Source organism: Epinephelus lanceolatus, chromosome 6 (genome assembly GCF_041903045.1).
Source record: "Epinephelus lanceolatus isolate andai-2023 chromosome 6, ASM4190304v1, whole genome shotgun sequence".
Taxonomy (NCBI): domain Eukaryota; kingdom Metazoa; phylum Chordata; class Actinopteri; order Perciformes; family Serranidae; genus Epinephelus; species Epinephelus lanceolatus.
In genome coordinates, this window is record NC_135739.1 from 26,918,207 (window position 1) to 26,936,738 (window position 18,532).

At 39.8% G+C, this 18,532-nt stretch overlaps 1 protein-coding gene across 2 annotated transcripts; it reads left to right on the forward strand.

The window, feature by feature from the left end:
• Nucleotides 1-525: 525 nt before the first annotated feature.
• On the forward strand, nt 526-18,353 carry LOC117254323 (dipeptidyl peptidase 9-like). 2 transcript variants are annotated; one of them, XM_033622518.2, is made up of 21 exons: nt 526-694; nt 3,786-3,876; nt 4,945-5,189; nt 5,786-5,898; nt 6,228-6,401; nt 6,783-6,951; nt 7,050-7,160; nt 7,358-7,486; nt 7,971-8,032; nt 8,113-8,213; nt 8,994-9,171; nt 10,489-10,648; nt 11,142-11,221; nt 11,721-11,891; nt 12,602-12,737; nt 12,969-13,114; nt 14,167-14,313; nt 14,656-14,808; nt 14,969-15,111; nt 15,387-15,498; nt 17,054-18,353. In XM_033622518.2, exons 2-21 carry the CDS (start codon nt 3,821-3,823, stop codon nt 17,144-17,146), a joined length of 2,679 nt encoding a protein of 892 aa, XP_033478409.1. In that variant the 5' UTR covers nt 526-694; nt 3,786-3,820; the 3' UTR covers nt 17,147-18,353. The 2 variants fall into 2 exon arrangements, with proteins under 2 accessions (XP_033478409.1, XP_078024999.1); XM_078168873.1 differs by lacking the exon at nt 526-694 and adding an exon at nt 3,298-3,591.
• Nucleotides 18,354-18,532: the final 179 nt, after the last annotated feature.

Consider the following 18,532-nt stretch of genomic DNA (forward strand, 5'->3'; position numbering starts at 1 on the left):
AATGTTTGATTGTTTCAGTTGTTTTGTAGCACAAATGGCAATGCCAGTGTTCAGATTTACTTCCTTTCTTCTTTGATAATGTATACTAAATAAGAGTTTTGGACTGGGTAAAAGACTTCTGTGGATGGCATATTTGGCTCTCATAAACTTTGATGGATATTTCTTTTTTCATGTCATCAAAAAAATATTTAACACACTAAACAACTCAGTGGTTAGAAGAGAAAATAATCATTAGTTGTAGCCTTCAAGTCAAAAGATGAGTCAATTACACCGTTTTCTGTGATTAAGTTAATATTTAACAAGCTGAATACCACCAGTATTCAGACGATTTTATGGTGATCAACTTTAAAGAAAACACCAAAGATTTCTAATTTTTTGCTGGTAATATGGTTTTATATTTCCACAAAATAACATAAGGGGTATTTCTGCTTTAAACTAAATTAGTTTAAAGAATAAATACAATCCATAAATTATCGGAATACGCAGATAAAAACTTGATGAACAACATCCGGGTCACAGGTCATAATCCTGTAACGTTTGATTTCACAAGCTACTTCCGCGTTGTTAGCATTAAGCTACCTGCTCTCTGAAAAGTAGTTCACTCCTGTCATTTGTTCAGACCCCGACCGGTGTTTCCACCAAGGACGTTTCTTCGACAACAGGAGAGAAGCTTTCAAGGTTTTGGGCAGAAAGTGTAAGCATTGTATGAATGAGTGTTTACTGTTTTGACTAGCTTCCGTTTTGGTATGTTAGCTAACGTTAATGGGCGGCTAACTGCTTAGTACCAAGCAACGCAGTGTGCACAGTGGGTTTAATTAATGTATGGTTAGGATTTACTGGGTTTGATGAGGAGGGCACACTTAGCCACATGGTGTCTATGTAGTGTAAAGCTGTCGTTTACTATGTGGACTCTAGCGTCATTAGCTGAGTCGAAAACGAAACTATTTGTTGTCTGTTACATGAGCTTGATTGTTTGTCTGTGGATAAGTTACTAGACAGCATACATATTGTGGCAACAGACTGAGGGGATGATGCCCGAGGTGTTGTGTTAAAAATAGTGCCGAAAATTACATAATGGCGTATGTACATTCATAGTTGATGAGTTCATGATAACATATACAATGTCTTGTCAGTGAAGTTGTTGAAGCCACATATCAACCAAAACAAATAGCTACTGGTAACTGATTATAAAACCAGAAACAGAAAGTAGACACAAACCTCACTGGGGGGCTTTTTCATCAGTGATTCAGCTTTTCTCTTGTTCACAGGAGTTTATATTTGCTTTCGATTAAAAACACTTTGTTTTGGAAAACAAGTCTTCACAGGACTGTAAACTAAGCAGAGCTCCAATTTTCCATAGACATAATGTTTGAGAATACCTACTGCTGCATATTACGTACTATTTATTCATGGATTCATTTAGTCTGAAAATAGTAATATATATTTTATTATTTGACCCTTTTTTGTCCTTCTTTAGGGGGTAAAGGGGATCTTTATGGAGAGATAGTAGGTCAAAGTATATGCCACATAGAGGTGGTATACATCATCTGAAAATTGGAAGCGAGAAAATTAATTTGATATGCAGCTCTGCACAGTGTGTCAAGTTTTTCTAGTCATAAATCTGTAATATATATTGTGTGGTCAGGTGTCTATTAAAATTTTGAAAGTTTAGGGTGTATGAGGGCCTAGAACATTATGATGGAAGTACATGATGGGCATTCTCATGCTCTCTTACATCTGTATAAGTTGTTGCAGCAATTACTGAGTTGATACCAATTGCTACACATATTTGGTGCTATTTTTTACTTATTTTTTAAACCACTCGAATTGCACTAAATACTGCTGCGACTGCATTCGGCTATTGATGCACTATTATGCACTTTAACATGCTGCTTAGATTTTTAACTGTGTTGTATTTATTATAGGCATTTAGGTTATAAATTATTAATTAGAGGTTTATCTTAAATATTATTTATTCTGTATGTTGCTGAACCTGGGTAACGAATTTAGTTCTCATGTTTTTAACATGTATGAATGACAATAAACTGAACTTTGAACCTTGAACCTTGATAAAAATGACTAAAAACCCTCCAAAATACCACATTGAGACACCAAGACCTTAAGGGACACCATAGAAAAATCCATGCTGTGATTTGGTATCAAAAACATTTGACATTTGCAGATTTCTGTATAAATTGTCTTTTTTTCGGGGATTGGATGGTGAGCACTTCTGTTCTGAAAACTGCTGAGAAACCCCCTTATTGTCAATATACCTGTGAATGTCTGAGGTCACTATAGCTCATTTCATTCAGTGATGTGATACAATGGCTGCTGACATCATCACACATGATTACATTTGGGCTTATTGAATCCACAAGAGTCTCTGTTTCCAGTCACACCTCGTTTACACAGTTCCAATACTGTTTAGGGACCCCAGTCTGCAGAAAGATTCAAATACAATCAGTGAAAATAACACATTTATACTGCATGCAAAAAACTGCACGGTTTTTGTCTAAAACTACATGGGACTAGCATAAAGTGGTCACATCTGTAACGACAAGACTTGTGGGTATTCATAGAACCCATTTTCATCAAGATATCTTGAGATGAGAGTACAAGGGACCACTGTGAATTGGCCATGCTGTTTTTCCCTCGCCAAAATACAGCCAAACTTTGGAATGTGATTTTGCTCTTTGGCTAAACAACACTTGGTACCAGTGGATTCCTTAGGTCCTCTAGTTTCATATTATATTATTATCATCACTATAGTTTTATAACTTCAGCCTGCCACAGCCTCTTAAAGTCAGGAAGTCAGCTGGGATCACCGGTGGCCTGGCGGGTCTCAGAGGGTTAAAGCCAATTATCACTGTGAGGCTAGACATGTAAATATATATCTGTGTTTATGAGTGTGTGTCTTTAGCCCTCGCAAGCATAATGAAAATCAAACGTGCTTTTCATATTTAAACATTTAACATTTAAATACATTCAAACATTAGATATAAGGCTGTTTATATCATATAGAATGTAAATCAGACTTTTAGTCAGCAAATCCACTTAAGGATTTTAACCTTATCTCACTGCCTTGATCAGCGGATGGAGTTTGAGCAGTTGTTATCACCTGACCTGGAACTTAAGTCATGTGATAACAGGTTGTATCTCGGGGAGAATGAATGAATGAAAAAAAACTAACCTTCAGCCTTGCCTCCTTGTTTCCCTACACCATAATTCACTCAAAATGACTAATGCTAAATTTCTGAGTATATTTGTTCTTCTGACAGACGCATGAATTGGCTGACCGGAGCTACTGTAGTGTTTTCTGGAAATGAACTTCTGTAGAATTAGCACTTTATATTGGCCCCAGGCAACACAACAGCCTACAGTATGCAGCCGACAGTAAAATGTAGAGTGACAGTGTAACATTTGCCACAGTTATGACACAGACATTGAAGTGTCAGAGTCATGCAGCTGAGTCACTCAGTGAGACTCCATATCAGGGACACAGCTGGAAGTGTGGCGGAGGTTGGCTGAAGAGCAGAAACACCTCGATGAAGCAGCACAGAGACATCTGCCCTGAGCGGGGCTGTTACTTCGGTAACAGTTTTACTGTTGATAACATGTGAGCTTAGCTCAGGGCACTGTTTAGGTTTTTCATACATTAACTTCTGTTAAATGATTTGATTGTCAGTTAGACCAGGTGTTGAAACCATCTGTAATTAATTTTATCTTGAAACAAACCTCTCTGTTTGACGTCTTCAGTTCTCATGTGTTCACCTGGTTTCCCACAGGGTGTCAGGTCTGGTCCAGGGTCGTTGAACGGTTAATGCACAGAGTAAAGAGGCTGAAAATTGAAGACAAAACAGAAGACGGCCAGGAAAGGTATGGGGCATTTTTACAACTCACAGCTGTTGGAACCATTTTTATTTGGTTTTCATTTTCATTCATTTTGATGAAAGAACAGTTTTAGTCAAAGCAAGTTTCTTTAATAGTGTTTACTGCCCAGAAAGTTTAAAAGATAAGACTTTGTATTTTAGAAAATGACCTAGAGGGCAAAATCTGTCATTTGGCATTTAAATTCTGCTGGGATTAATGAAAATATGTATGCTGACCAAGATCTTGAGCTTGCAGAACCAGTATTACTTTTTAGTCTGACATCATGTAAAGCCTTTTATTGATCTGGTATACTGTATTTTTAGTATGTTTTATGTTTTGTTTTATTATGTTATTTTATCTTATTTTTTTATTTTTATTTCATTCATTGTGCTTTTGCGACCTAAAAATATTTGATTTTTATACAGCCATGTTGTGAGGCTGTACTTTAGTACAGCATTGTCCTGAGCTAAATGCTAAAATTAGCATGCTAACATGCTCATGAGTAGGTCATTATTACCATCTTTACCATCCTACTTTAGCATGTTTGCATGGTGACAATTGCTAATTAGCGCAAAGCACAGCTGAGGTTGATGGGAATATCATTAGTTGTGCACAAATCTGATCATAAACCAAAGTATTGCAATTTTTGCAAGTTTTGACCTGCTAGTAGCAATAAATGAAAAGTTTAGGGATCGCAAAAATCATTAGGATTCCCTCTGAGAGGGACATGAATTTCAGTACCAAAATTCATGATGATCCATCCAGTAGTTTTTGAGATATTTCATTCTGGACCAAAGTGAGGGACGTATCAACAATCACCATTGCTATCCATAGAGCGACGCTGCCACCTTGGCTTTATCCAGGACTTAGATCAGTGTTTCTCAAATGGGGGTACGCATCCTCAGGGGTACTTTGGAGTACTGCATTATTATATGACTACAGGACTAACACATAGTTTGGTTTCTGTCAGACTGCAGGTAATCAAAAATAGATCCACATTTGCCAGTTTGCTAGTTACCTTCCCATTGTGATTTACTGTAGATGTATCTGACCGGTCTGAGTGTCTCTCCACAGCGTCAAACAAGCACTGGCAGGTATGACGGGGGTAGACGAGCTCTCAGACAGCACAGAAGTGGTTGAGATGGAGGATGTGAATCCCACCCAGTTCCAGGTGGAGAAGCACACATGGGATGGCCTGCGGAAGATCATCCACAATGGCCGCAAGTACACAGGCGTGGTCATCAACAAGGCTCCACACGACTTCCAGTTCATCCAGAAAGATGAAACCAGTCCGCACTCCCACCGCATCTACTACCTTGGTGAGCACGGGGGCCTGAAAGCTGGGAGCTGTTACAGTTGTTGAAATATCTTTTCATTTTCAGGCAGAGTCTGAAATTAATACATGCTAAGTGCCAAATAATGTAAATTTCTACAATAAATGTCAAAAAATGTCACAGCTGAGATTGGGTGCTTTTAGTGGGCGCTGACTTGTTGGCCTGTGGATTCAGTTGCTTCGTCGCAGTCTGTTAGAAAAACAGCATGCTTCTGTGAATAATCTGTGGATACAGCTGGTGAGTCAGAGCTGCCAGCTTGCAACTGTTTTCAGACTCATTTGATATCCACAGAGCTGCAGTAGATCAAGTCGGTGTGTGCTGGAGAAAACCTGAAACTCAACAAGGAACACCATTTTGCTTCATGGCCATCTTTCTGCTTCTTACTGTTGCAGCTGTAGTGCGCGGGGTGTCTGCAAAATGGTTGCCACTCTTTGCTGCCATGTCTCAAGCAGTTAGTTGTAATGTGTGATATCATCTCCAGAGCTGTGTCAAGTGTCGTGATGTGTACCACATAGAGCCTGTAAAACCTGTACCCATGGTAGCTTGGGTATTGACTATAACAAGCATCTCTGCTCTCACAGGAATGCCTTACGCCAGCAGGGAAAATGCTTTACTCTACTCAGACATTCCCAAGAAGGTCCGCAAAGATGCTCTGTTGGTTTTGAATTGGAAACAAATGCTGGATCGCTTTCAGGTGAGAAGGATTTTTAGTCAACTCTGACATTTTAATGTGATTTTTAGTATTCTTGTTCAGAGGATGATCATGAACCACTCCTTTCATAATGGCTTCTTTCTTCAAGGAGTTTAAAACCATTGTTATACATTTCCCCTCCCAAAGACAAAATAACCTAGTCCACATCATGTTCTGTTTATTAATACATTCATAATGATTCCCTCTTTATTGTAGCGTGGTAGTGTTTTCTTACCGTTTGTTTTTCATGCCCTGAACAAACTCCCTTTGACTTTAACCTCGCTCGGCCAGCATTGTCACATTGTGTGTCCTCCTGTCACCCCTGACCTCAGGCCAGCCCTCTCCACGGGGGCTTCTCACGGGAGGAGGAGCTGCTGCGGGAGAGGAAACGTTTGGGGGTGTCTGGCATCACCTCCTATGATTATCACCGACCCAGTGGCCTCTTCCTGTTCCAGGCCAACAGCAGTCTGTACTACTGCCGTGACGGTGGAAACAACACCTTCATTGTGAGTTGAAGGACAGTTCAGTAAGACTGTCATTGCCACACAGCACAGAATGACTGTCACAGGCCTGCAGGGGTTAATAAGGCTTCTGAACAGTTGGTCAATGCCTCAGCTGTTCTCACTTATGGGGCCTTATTTAAACAATCTGTAGGGCAAGTGCTACTTGACAGAGGAAACAGAGCTAACCTTTTAGCTACTGAAAGAATCAATTAAGTAACACTGCTCCTTGTGCGTAAATGTGCACAGTGGTTCTCAGAAGCAGACAGAAGCTCTGGTCAGACTTTAGAGCAGAAAATCAGTTGATGTTTTTAAGGTTTTCACTTTTTTATTAATCATTAAGTGTGGAACTACGTCAGGCGTTAACCTCTCTGTGTGTTTGTGCAGACGTCTCCCATGAAGCCTGTCGAGATAAAGAGCCAGAGTGCAGGCACACGCATGGACCCCAAGATCTGCCCCGGGGACTCCAACTTTATCGGCTTCATCCACAACAATGACATATGGGTGACGAGCATTGAGACGGGTGAAGAGAGGAGGCTCACCTTCTGCCATAAAGGTCAGGACTGAGATGGTCAGATGTTCGTAGAGAGTCTTTCCTGGTACTCTGAAGTTTTTCTCACAGTGGTTGTGTGTTTTTTTCTTTTTTCATCTTAGGTATTGACAACCCAAAAGAGGACCCCAAATCTGCCGGCATAGCCACTTTTGTCACGCAGGAAGAGTTTGACCGCTTCACAGGATACTGGTGGTCGCCAGCTGCTCGTGAAGGTGAGAAATAGAGACAACAGCAGGAGGCAATCATAATAATCATAATGTAGGCAGTTTTAAAATTAAGATTGATTATTATTAGATGCATAATTACAAGAATTTACTTATATGAGACAAAATGCTTAAAAACATGGGTCAGGTTTGTCCTGTAAGCAAAACTGTCTTTGACTGGTTTTACTGGTCTCCCTCTGCTTCAGAATCAGATGGTGGTAAGACTCTGCAGATTCTGTACGAGGAGGTGGACGAGTCTGAGGTTGAGATCATTCATGTTCCATCTCCGGCTTTGGAGGAGCGGCAGACGGATGTCTACAGATACCCACGTGCAGGTACGCACGCGCACACGCACACACACACACACACACACACACACACACACACTTTTGATTTGCACTGTGAAATATGTGACGCACTTGTTGCTTCTGGTAAGAAGAATATGATAAAAATAAATCTGCAGCAGGCGAGTTCATTTAAAGGTGGCCCGTGGAGTTTCAATCAAATAAAAGTTATGTTTACATTAGGTGTTACTCCAAAAAATACATTGTGTATATTCTTGAGGTCTGACAAACATGAGCTGAATGCATTTCCTTCCTCATAAAACATTTGCAAAGCCAAGTTTGAAAGCTGCATGGTTAACATCCATGTTTACTCACTGGCAGAGGTGTCATTGTTGGTGCTGTTGTGGCACGTTAAGAATGATAAGATACGAAAACTGCTCCAATGAGCTAATGCAGATTCAAAACTCCACTTGATGACAGAGGTTTCATGTGTGTTTATATGTTGGTACATAACTCAGTTTTGTTTTCTCTCCAGGCAGCAAGAATCCCGACATTACTCTCAAAATAGCAGAAATCAGGACGGACAATCTTGGCAAAGTGAGTGCTTGTGCAGTGCCGTGTTAGTTTACTCTTCAGAGAGATGCCCAGATGCCAGCTTCTTGTTGTTTCTCCCTCAGATTGTCAGCACACAGGAGAAAGTGCTGCCTGCTCCCTTCACCAGCCTGTTCCCTAATGCTGAGTATATCACCCGTGCTGGATGGACAAAAGACGGCAGATAGTAAGTTCTTTAAGATGTAGAAAAAACACCACCCATAGCTTTTAAAGGTGCAGTGTGTAACGCCTGACCACATGCTCCAAAAAATTTTTGTGATGAACCATTCTATATTTTTTCAGTCTATCTACTCCTGGGTTTATACAACCTAAATTTACAGTCGTCAGTTATTTAAAAAAAAAACCTAACTACTATTAACTAGCACCAAGGCAAGAATATGCAAAGTTAAACCAAACTGCTAAAATTCTGAGGGATGGTCAAAATAACACAGCTACCTTATAATCTTCACCTGTGGCGTTGACCTTTTAGTTTATGTTATAGCTTGCTTTGCTTAGTTTAACAAGACCAGTAGCAAAAAATAGCCACATCAAAACCACATATATTGACGCCATTTGGAATTTTTTTCAGTGTGGATTGTTCAGCTTTGTGCAGCTTTTCTTCAACCTTCCATGTTGAACTGAGAGTAGACTGGACGCTACAGTGAGTCACTATCACCTCTTGAGGTGATAGTGGCATTACAAGGCGGGACTGGTTAGTTAGGGTTAGCATGCTAAATCAGTAGAAAACTCTGCACCACAGTTGATAGATGTCTTTGACATAATGTCAGAACTGTTACTTCACATTCTGTTGATAATGTGAGTTTATTTTTTGAATGTCTTTAACTAAACTTCTGGCCATATCTTCCGCATTGTACCTTTAAACCTGAGCTCTACAACTCAGTAGCATGGAGTCGGTATACTGCGCATGCTCACACCTGTCACAGCTCTTCGTCTCTCTGTGTGTCAGTGCGTGGGTGGTTATGATGGACCGACGACAGCAGTATCTCCAGCTGGTCCTGCTGCCTCCAGCGCTCTTCATCCCCGCGCATCAGGACGAGGCCAGCAGGCAGGAGAGCCTGGAGGCCCTCGGAGACGCCGTCCAGCCCTTCGTCATCTACCAGGAGACTAGCGACATCTGGATCAATGTGAGGCCCGACACCACATCTTTCTAAGACATTTTTCTCTTGCCTGTTCCATCCAGTGGTTCAGAAATCTACTTGCCTGAAGTCAGTTTTTCCTTCCCTCTATACAAATTGTTTTATTTGCAGTTATCAAATGACAACAAAGACTTGAGTTACCTATCATGAAAACGACCCTGTTATAGAAGCCTTGCTCTCAAACTTGCGGCAAACTTCACAATACATTGGAGTTTCGCCCACATCCTCTAATGCCACCCAACTAAACTCATGTTTACAGGATAATATGAATAACTGCTTGCCCTTCAGTTTAGCTGACTACCGCTTTAGTAGATTAATTCTGGAGTAATTTGGTACCACAAGTGATGATACAAACGCCAACGGCACATTTATCATCAGGCATTGAAGTTAAATGTGTTGAGGTGTAAGCTATACCATCTGCGATCATGGGTTACATTGGTGTTTATGCATATTAAATTGTCGTCTTCCCTGCAGAGGATTTTAGTATCAGATTTGTGGTCAGATGCTTTAGTTGTAAATATTTGCAAAATGCAGCAGCTATCATTAATTTGGTAGATCAGCTGGTGATAGAGCCAGCCAGTATCAGCCACAGACATCCATAACATGTTGCAAAAGCACGTTAATTTTAATACAATAACTAAATAAATAAATACAGAAGAAAACGTGAGAAAACAAGCAGCCATAGCAAGAATATATTTTGGCAAGTGACAATCATTGTCAAATGTTGGCAATGGTGCTCCACCCAGTTGTAGCTCGCCAAGCAGACAAATGTTGTGACCGTCATGTCCAGTATGTGTGCAACAGCTGTGTTTGATTTGAGACAACACTACTCTGTCAAAATACACTACATGCAAGCATTCTAATAGAAGTATCTGATTTAAGATTTTAGAAAATGTTATTTTCCTGTGAGTGCCTGGTCAGGGTTGTGCATGTTCAGCTCTCAACTGAGATGAAAAGGAAGCAAGACAGCTCACTTCCAGCGACTTTCATCATCAGCTTTGTAAAAAAAAAAACAATGTGTTTATTTCTATTTTAACAACTTGCGCAGTCGGGCAAGTGAGTTGCTAGATTTACTAGCTTGTCGTGGCATTTTATTTGCCCTTATAAGGCTCTGATGGTATTGAAAATGAAAGGTTTCGTAATTCATGCTGTGGTTCTTTCTGTCACTGTGAGCAGTATGTATTCAGTTATTTGTTATGGATTGTTTTAGCCCCACTTAATGATTTATGCTGATAAGATAGGTTAATGTTTGACATCTCGCTGAAATAGTGCAGCTTTCATCATGACTGTCTGATTGTCTTTCAGGTCCATGACATCTTCCATCCATTCATCCAAACCAGTGATGATGAGATCACCTTTATCACAGTAAATGAATCAAAAACAGGTTTCTGCCACTTGTATAAGATCACCTCAGTGTTACAGCGGGGCAGCTACAACTGGGCCAAAGGCTACACACACTCTGAAGGTAACACCATCAACAAGCACAAAAAGTCACAGTTTGTTTCTTTCTTTCTTTATTTACACACATAAAACTTTTAAAAAGATACAATACATAATTTAGGAAGGAAATGAAGCATTCTGCGGGCAGCATATTACAGGAAATAATTTCAGCTGTGTAATAAACACAATTTGTATGTATCTGTGGATAATTTTAGATATAGTAAAAAAAACGGAGGAATAGTTTACCATAGACCTTGACAACAATGCATCCTAAAAACAAAACCAGTTTAAGTTTCGTTTTGGTGTGGTGTAGTTTTTATTTTACTGACTGTTTATTGTTTGTCTGCAAACAAATCTTTAAATCATTGTCTCAGTTAAATATTACTGTGTTCTCATGAGGCACCATGTTCAAACATATTCTGAAATGATTTATGTGAAGTCATTTAATGTCCCCTGTGTTGTCAAACAAGTCAGTTGATTAATCAGTGTAACACTTCTTTTCTCTCCTCCCTCACCAGATGATTTCAAATGTCCAGTTAAAGAGGAGGTGACAATAACCAGCGGGGAGTGGGAGGTGCTGGCCAATCACGGAGCGAAGGTAAAGCCCTGCCCACATATCTGTTCATGGTTGCTGACATTTAACTGTATCTAGAGCAGCACTAATGAACCAACACCACCAACTCGTCAGTACACTGAGTTGTAAATAACATTTGAGATGCGCTGCATGATGTACAGTGAGCAGAGTCAATGGACGTCAGAGTTCCTGCAACAAGACTTTAAATAAATAAGATTGTTATGATGTCTTAATAATTTTTAAGTGTGATAATTGAACTGAGCCAGTGTACATATAACTGCATGTTTTTGTAGACTTCAGCCCCCATTATACACAAACTCATAACTGTCAGTGTAAAGAATATGACACAAGAAATACCAGTGTAAAATAAACTCTTGAAATGAAAAGCACGACAGTTATGTGCAGTAACCGAAGCAAATTAATGATGAAACCAACATTGAAACAAGGTGATTTTTTTTGTCTTGTGTGTGTCTTTAAGAAAACACGTACAAACAGTGTCTCTTGTCCTGTGTTGTTTGTGCAGCGTTCGTCCAGTCCTCAGATTTGGGTGGACGAGAAAGCAAAGCTGGTTTACTTCCAGGGAACCAAAGACTCTCCTCTTGAGCATCACCTTTATGTTGTGAGCTACGACTCCCCGGGGGAAATCGTCCGACTCACCAAACCTGGTTTTTCCCACAGCTGCTCAGTGAGCCAGGTATCTCAACACACACACACACACACACACACACACACACACACACACACACACACTCCAACTCCAACTCCAACTCATAATAATCAAGTAGTTTTCAGTGCAGTTTTCACTTTTTTAAGTTTGTGAATGGGAAGTTTTACTCAACTTTTCTCTCCATGTTCCCAAAACAAGCTGCTCAGAAACTATTTGTGTCATTTAATATTTAATTTTTTATTATGTTTCTTTAACACGTCAGATGACATAGTGTCCTTGTTAATCTTTTCTTCTGAGTATAAGGCAACTGACGCAGACATTTCTGTGGTAGTGGTACATTTTTTGCTTGGTCCCAACTTGTTTAGTGCTACATTTGCCAGTCATACATCTTAAATTTGTGATTAACAATTAGGATCTAACAGATTATCAGGACAACACTTGTGTTTTATTGTAATCAGTCAGTGTCATTCACCTCTGATATAATTGAGGCGTCTGTCTAAAAGTGATATAAAACTGTTCTTGTATTTGTTTATTTCACAAGTGTGCTATAAGTGTGTCCATGCTGTTTCACTTTCACTTGCACAAAATATCATAAATAAGCACCCTCACCCTTGTTGTCCTGCATGGTGGATTTTTTAAAAAATTGTTTTCCTCTGTGGATTTCTGAAGAAACATAAATTAGTGTAGATGCTGTTTTTAACCCTCTTTTGTATATCTGTTTGTTTTCTCCCTCGCAGACCTTTGACTTGTTTGTCAGTCATTACAGCAGCTTGACCACATCACCTTGTGTGCACGTCTACAAGCTGCAGGGCTCTGAAGACGACCCACTACACAAAGAGCCTGAGTTCTGGGCGAGCATGATGGAGTCCAGTGGTACTGAAAACAAACGCTTTGTTGAGATGAAATGAAATGTTTTCTGGCAGCTGTGAAAGTTTCCTTTTTCAGTTTGTTTTTCTCTACCACTTGTTTAAGATGACACTCATAAGTAGTGATTTAAACTGTCTGAGACGTGTGTACATTGTGTTTAAAAGTAAATTCCCACGACATTATATTACATCAATATATATTTATATCTTATTTCTTTTGTGTCTGCTTTTTTCCCAGTTTTCCCGTACGAAACCAGTCCTCCAGAGATCTTTAGCTTCACAGGGAAGTCGGGCTTCGAGCTGTACGGCATGCTGTACAAACCAGACAACCTGGTTCCTGGCAGGAAGCATCCCACCGTTGTTTTTGTCTACGGCGGTCCGCAGGTTTGATCTTTTCCGCTGTCTCATTTGATTCACGGCATGTAAGCCTTAGGAGCAATAAACAATGATCAACATTCTCTTTTTGTGATTATTTTTAAATGTGGTTAACTGAATGCATCCCAGCAGGATTTGATATTAAGAAGGTTTCCTTCAGTTTTTGATCTGTGTTTATCACGAGTGCACCATGCTATGACAGCACAATAGTTAAACTGAAACTTAATGAACCACCTCTCGGCTTAGCAGCTCTTTATTTTGCCGCTGACAGGTTTAGATTGTTATTTCAAGTGTCTGGCAACATTATAGAAAGGATTCCTACAGAGACAGACCTTTTTGTTACATGGTAAAGCCTTTTTTGTTTAACCAGGAACAGCCCTGTAACCACCATCGCCAAACCCACCAGACTCCATTTAAACAGTGATTTTCGTGTGTAGCCAGCATATTTTCACATCTGACTTGTTATAGTTATATTGTAACTAAACCAGAGTTGGTGATTGCTGGAATGGTAAAAAGACAAACCAAGACGTCTTTTATTTTGTTTTCAGTCCAGATGAAGTGTGTTTTACAATGATGAAAAAATGGAGTCTGGTGGGTTTGGGTGCAGCAATTTCTGGTCAGTTTCTAGTTAAACAAGAAGCATCTGAAAAAATATGCTTCTGCAGTGATCCTCTCCATAATATTGTCAGACAACATGAATATTAATATGAGCCTGTCAGCGGCAAAAACAAGAACATTTAGTGGATGTACATTAAGGGTTCACAAACTACACTGCAGCCTGTTTGGCTCTCACTCAATACTGGACCAATGTTAAAAAATGCTGTTCCCATTAGTTTCTTAGACACATAAACATGGGAAAATAGTGTTCAGGATGAAAAATACGAAGCTGCCTTTGAAGGCATGTTGCTGATTTTTTCAAACAGGCAGATCAGCAAGAGAAACTTGTGAGCGAGCAGTAAGAGTCCTGCTTTCGGACACTTTAGCCGAGCATATAATTTAAGTGCAACAGGGAATGTTTTCTGACCAAGTGACATTGCTATGATTGTGTTTTTTTTCTCCAGGTCCAGTTAGTGAATAACTCTTATAAAGGAGTGAAGTACCTGCGGCTGAGCACGCTGGCGTCTCTGGGCTATGTCGTGCTGGTCATTGATGGACGAGGGTCCTGTCAGCGGGGTCTCAAGTTTGAAGGAGCTGTGAAGGACAAAATGGTAGTTGTCACATGAATCATCTGCTTCAGGACAGACTTGTGTAGAGGAATGAACAGTGTTGTGTTTAAATGTTTTATGTCTTTACAGAAGTAATTAGATAATTTACTGATAATAACATATGGTGTTTTATGACCTCATCACTATATAGCAGAATATGTGACATCAATTCACATACGACTGTTTGTAATGAGAAGATATAGTCCCTTTTCCCCCTGAGTTTGTGTTGTAGCACTTTTTTTAACTTGGATAGTTAAATTTGTGCGTGTGTTCACATTGGATGTAGATGGGCAGTGAAAGGGTGTCAATGCCAGGTGAGTTACTTTTCTGTTCTCCTCCAACCAGGGCCAGGTGGAGATTGAAGACCAGGTGGAGGGTTTGCACTACGTAGCTGAGAAGTACAAGTTTGTAGACTTGAGTCGTGTTGCTATCCACGGCTGGTCGTATGGAGGCTTCCTCTCCCTCATGGGCCTCATCCACAAACCTGACGTCTTCAAGGTCAAAACCACTAACGTTTCTTTACGGATCCTTCAGCAGTAGAGAGATTGATAGATGAATAACTCAATCTGCACTTTTAGCTGCATTTCCAAATACACTTTATAGCGGAAGGAATTTAAAAAAACGCTTCTGTCTGACTTCCCATTTATGTCTTTTTCAGGTTGCCATTGCAGGAGCTCCGGTCACGTTATGGATGGCCTACGACACCGGCTACACAGAGCGATATTTGGACACGCCTGAAAAAAACCAGAAGGGATACGAGGCTTGTTCAGTCGCACTGCATGTCGACAAACTCCCCACTGAGTGAGAACTGTCATTAAATATACAGACTTTGTACTAATGCTCTGAATTTATTGCTAATTAGTTACTATGTCCACAAATCAACTGTGATAGACGCCCACTGTACAAGGCAATATTATACTGTAGCTTGTGTCATCCACCTCACAGCAAGGCTGATTTCTGCAGTTAATGAGGTCAAGATGTACAATTTGATTTCCTGTAAGCTGTCATATCAGTTACGTTAACTCAAGAGAACATGACAAGAGAAACTAAGAACTTCATCTCTCTGTTAAATCCAGGCCCAACAGGTTGCTGATCCTTCACGGGTTTCTAGATGAGAATGTGCACTTTTTCCACACCAACTTCTTGGTGTCTCAACTCATCCGGGCAGGCAAGCCTTACAGCCTGCAGGTAGGTGGATTTAATCATTCATACTGACTTTAATGAAGCCACTTCCACACAAATGCGTTCTTGATCACCATACACAAAATAATTTCTGACTCCATACTGACACACCTAAATATGCATATGACATTACTGTTCACATACACTGGACATGCACATGGCAGTGTAAACAGGAAGCAGATTATCTACCCTGCGGTTGGTTGCTTAGTTACAGAAAATAATAAGGAGATGGCAAAAAGATCAGATTTCTTTGCTTAGACCGACAATGAGGTGAAACTGTTACTGAGAATAATATGAGAATGAGCCGGTCACGGAGGTGGATAACAGATTGGGAGTCATTGCAAAGCAAATACAGCTAATTAGAGTGGTCCTGGTCGGAAGCACTATCCATCTCCGAAGGAAGTCATGGTTAAAGTAAATTAGTACTCGCACATGGATGATGAAATCACAAAAAGTATTTAGTGATAGCTATAATGCTCTGGCCATGACGCCATGATTGATAAGACCCAATCAGAAAGCAAATGTGGTGTGTGCTCCTTGATTTTACAAAAGTCTCCAAAAGGCAACCCTGGAGTTTTCAGAGGAAAACGAGGTAAGCAGCGTTTTCAGATGTCTCCCCCGACGGGGTCCCGAAACAGCAGAATAGTGTGGATGCTAGCCGTAAATGTAGCGATAATGAAAGTGTTTTAAAATGAAAATTATTAGTGTGGATGTAGCGTCAGTGATGAAGGTGGGAAACTGAATCTGGATGTGTTTTTTTTCATAAAGTCTGAGGGGGTCAAAACAACACAACACTTGTATAAAGAATAAAGAACAACTTTATCATGAGACCGACGGGTCATCATACAACACAACAAAGCACATTAAAATAGGATGAGTGTAAAAGATAAACAGTCATGTTGGCTCTTGTTCTTCAGTTGGTCTCTTTATTTTTAATACATTAAATTAAGGAGGAAGGAAGGTGCAAAAGCTTCTGCAGTTTTTCTAGTATTTCAATCCAAGACAGGCTTTGGAAAAATTCAGAAGTGATACTTGATTATTTCTCACTAATCCAAAAAAGTATATCTACAAACCTGGAACCTGACTACTAACATCATGTATCATTTTGTTAGATTCAATATATAATAATCGTAATAAAGACTAATGGATTAACGTGAAGAAGAAGTGAAATACTCACATATATGCACTGTATATAAATATGTAATTTAACACAGATGTTGAAAAGCATCATTGCTTTGTTTTGATTTGGACAATATTTTGTACCTACATTATTGGGGCTAATTGACTGCACACCTCAGAGATTAATGTTCTCTTATTTTACATATTTATTGAAATTGAAGTCATTTTGAAACATGAAACTATGTGGTGTTTTCCTTTAATGTGTCACCTTGCTGTAGAACTCTGTCACAAAACTTTGGTTGTTTATAGCGATGAAATAATCAGTATACTTTGTATATACGCATGTGTAGCTGTTGCAAGGTGCTGGAAAAGCTTAAAAATGTTTGATGTAAGAATCCAGCTGATCCCGAGATGGTCAAACATGTCCGTTTTGTTATTCCAGGTGTATCCCAACGAGCGACACAGCATCCGATGTCCGGAGTCTGGAGAGCATTACGAGATCACGCTGCTGCACTTCCTCCAGCAGAACCTCTGATAAGCCTTTCTACACACTGACCTTCCCTTTCTCACTTCCTAACCTCCTCTTCTTGTCTCCTCTTCTCCCTTTCCTCCATTTATTTAAACCTGCACCTCCTCCCACTCGATTTTATGATGCTCTGAATGCAAGCTATGCCAAACCACATCACACCTCAAGAGTTGTTTCATCAGTCTTAAAGGTGCTGAAGCATTTTAGCATCAATTAAAGATTACAATATTGATATTCAGATTTTAGTGGAGTCACCCTGAATGAGACCATCACTGAGAGAAAAAAGTCTTCACACTGTATTTGACAGTGGAGTGGGATCTGCTAAATTGCTTTAAGCCCCAAAACAAGCAGAGGGCGCCATTCGCCCAGAACAAACAGGGCTGAGGCTTTTTAACGTCGACAGGTGGTGGAACGAAAAAAAATCACAGTGATGATGTTGATGATGAAAATGTTGATTGTTGCACCATAAACAGAATTTTTCAGCAATGCAAAAAGTATAGAAGTCGACCTGCCGCGTGCAGACGTGTGCAGCTTTCTCTCTTTTTTTGTGCCTATTCCTTTTTTATTGAGCTGTCACTTTGTTTTTTTGGGACCCAACTCATAAAGTTGTTGTTTTCCTGTGTCTGCAAATAAACACTGGAGTGAAGATAGTAAACATGAAACTCTATAAGAGCACACAAGCGAGCTCTTAACCCCCTTTGTGGTGTATTCTGTGCCCTCGTGTGCTCTCATAGATAACCTTTTATGTACTGTGCCACACTTTGGCAGATTTACAAGGAAAAAAAAAGTTACATGCCACATTTTTATTGTGTATTGTTAAAAAATATTTTTATGAATACTTATGCATTCATAGAAGGTGGAAATATGTAGCGACTTGTTGCTGTTTCACTCACTCGCTTGCTTTAATTTCACGGAGAGCTTCTCTTTCTTCTTCTGCTGCTGAGGACTTTTGCACATATTACGTATATTTGCCTTGGTGCCAACAAACTGACTTATAAGATGATGTATGACACAACTGTTGGCAGTCTGAGGTGCCTTGCAAGAGTTAAAGAGCCCCCGCTCGTATAGTATATATCAGGGAATCTGTCTGAGGACCTAAGACAATAAAATGCCTTGTTTCGTGTGCGTTTGATGACCATCTGTATGAACTACCGTGACCTGTTTCATGGTTAAATGTACTCTCAGATATTGAAGAAATAAACAGAAGTGAACAATCTTTTCCAAAGTCTTGTCACCAAATGAAATGTATTATTTTTAAAGGTATTTCATATGTATTTTTCCCCCTGTAAAATAACACAGAAAATAATTCCTCTACAAGTTTAGATAATTTGTATATAAACAGTTTGGGCCTTTTGATATGTGTTGAGCTTCTGGGGAGAGGAAATGAAACAAAAA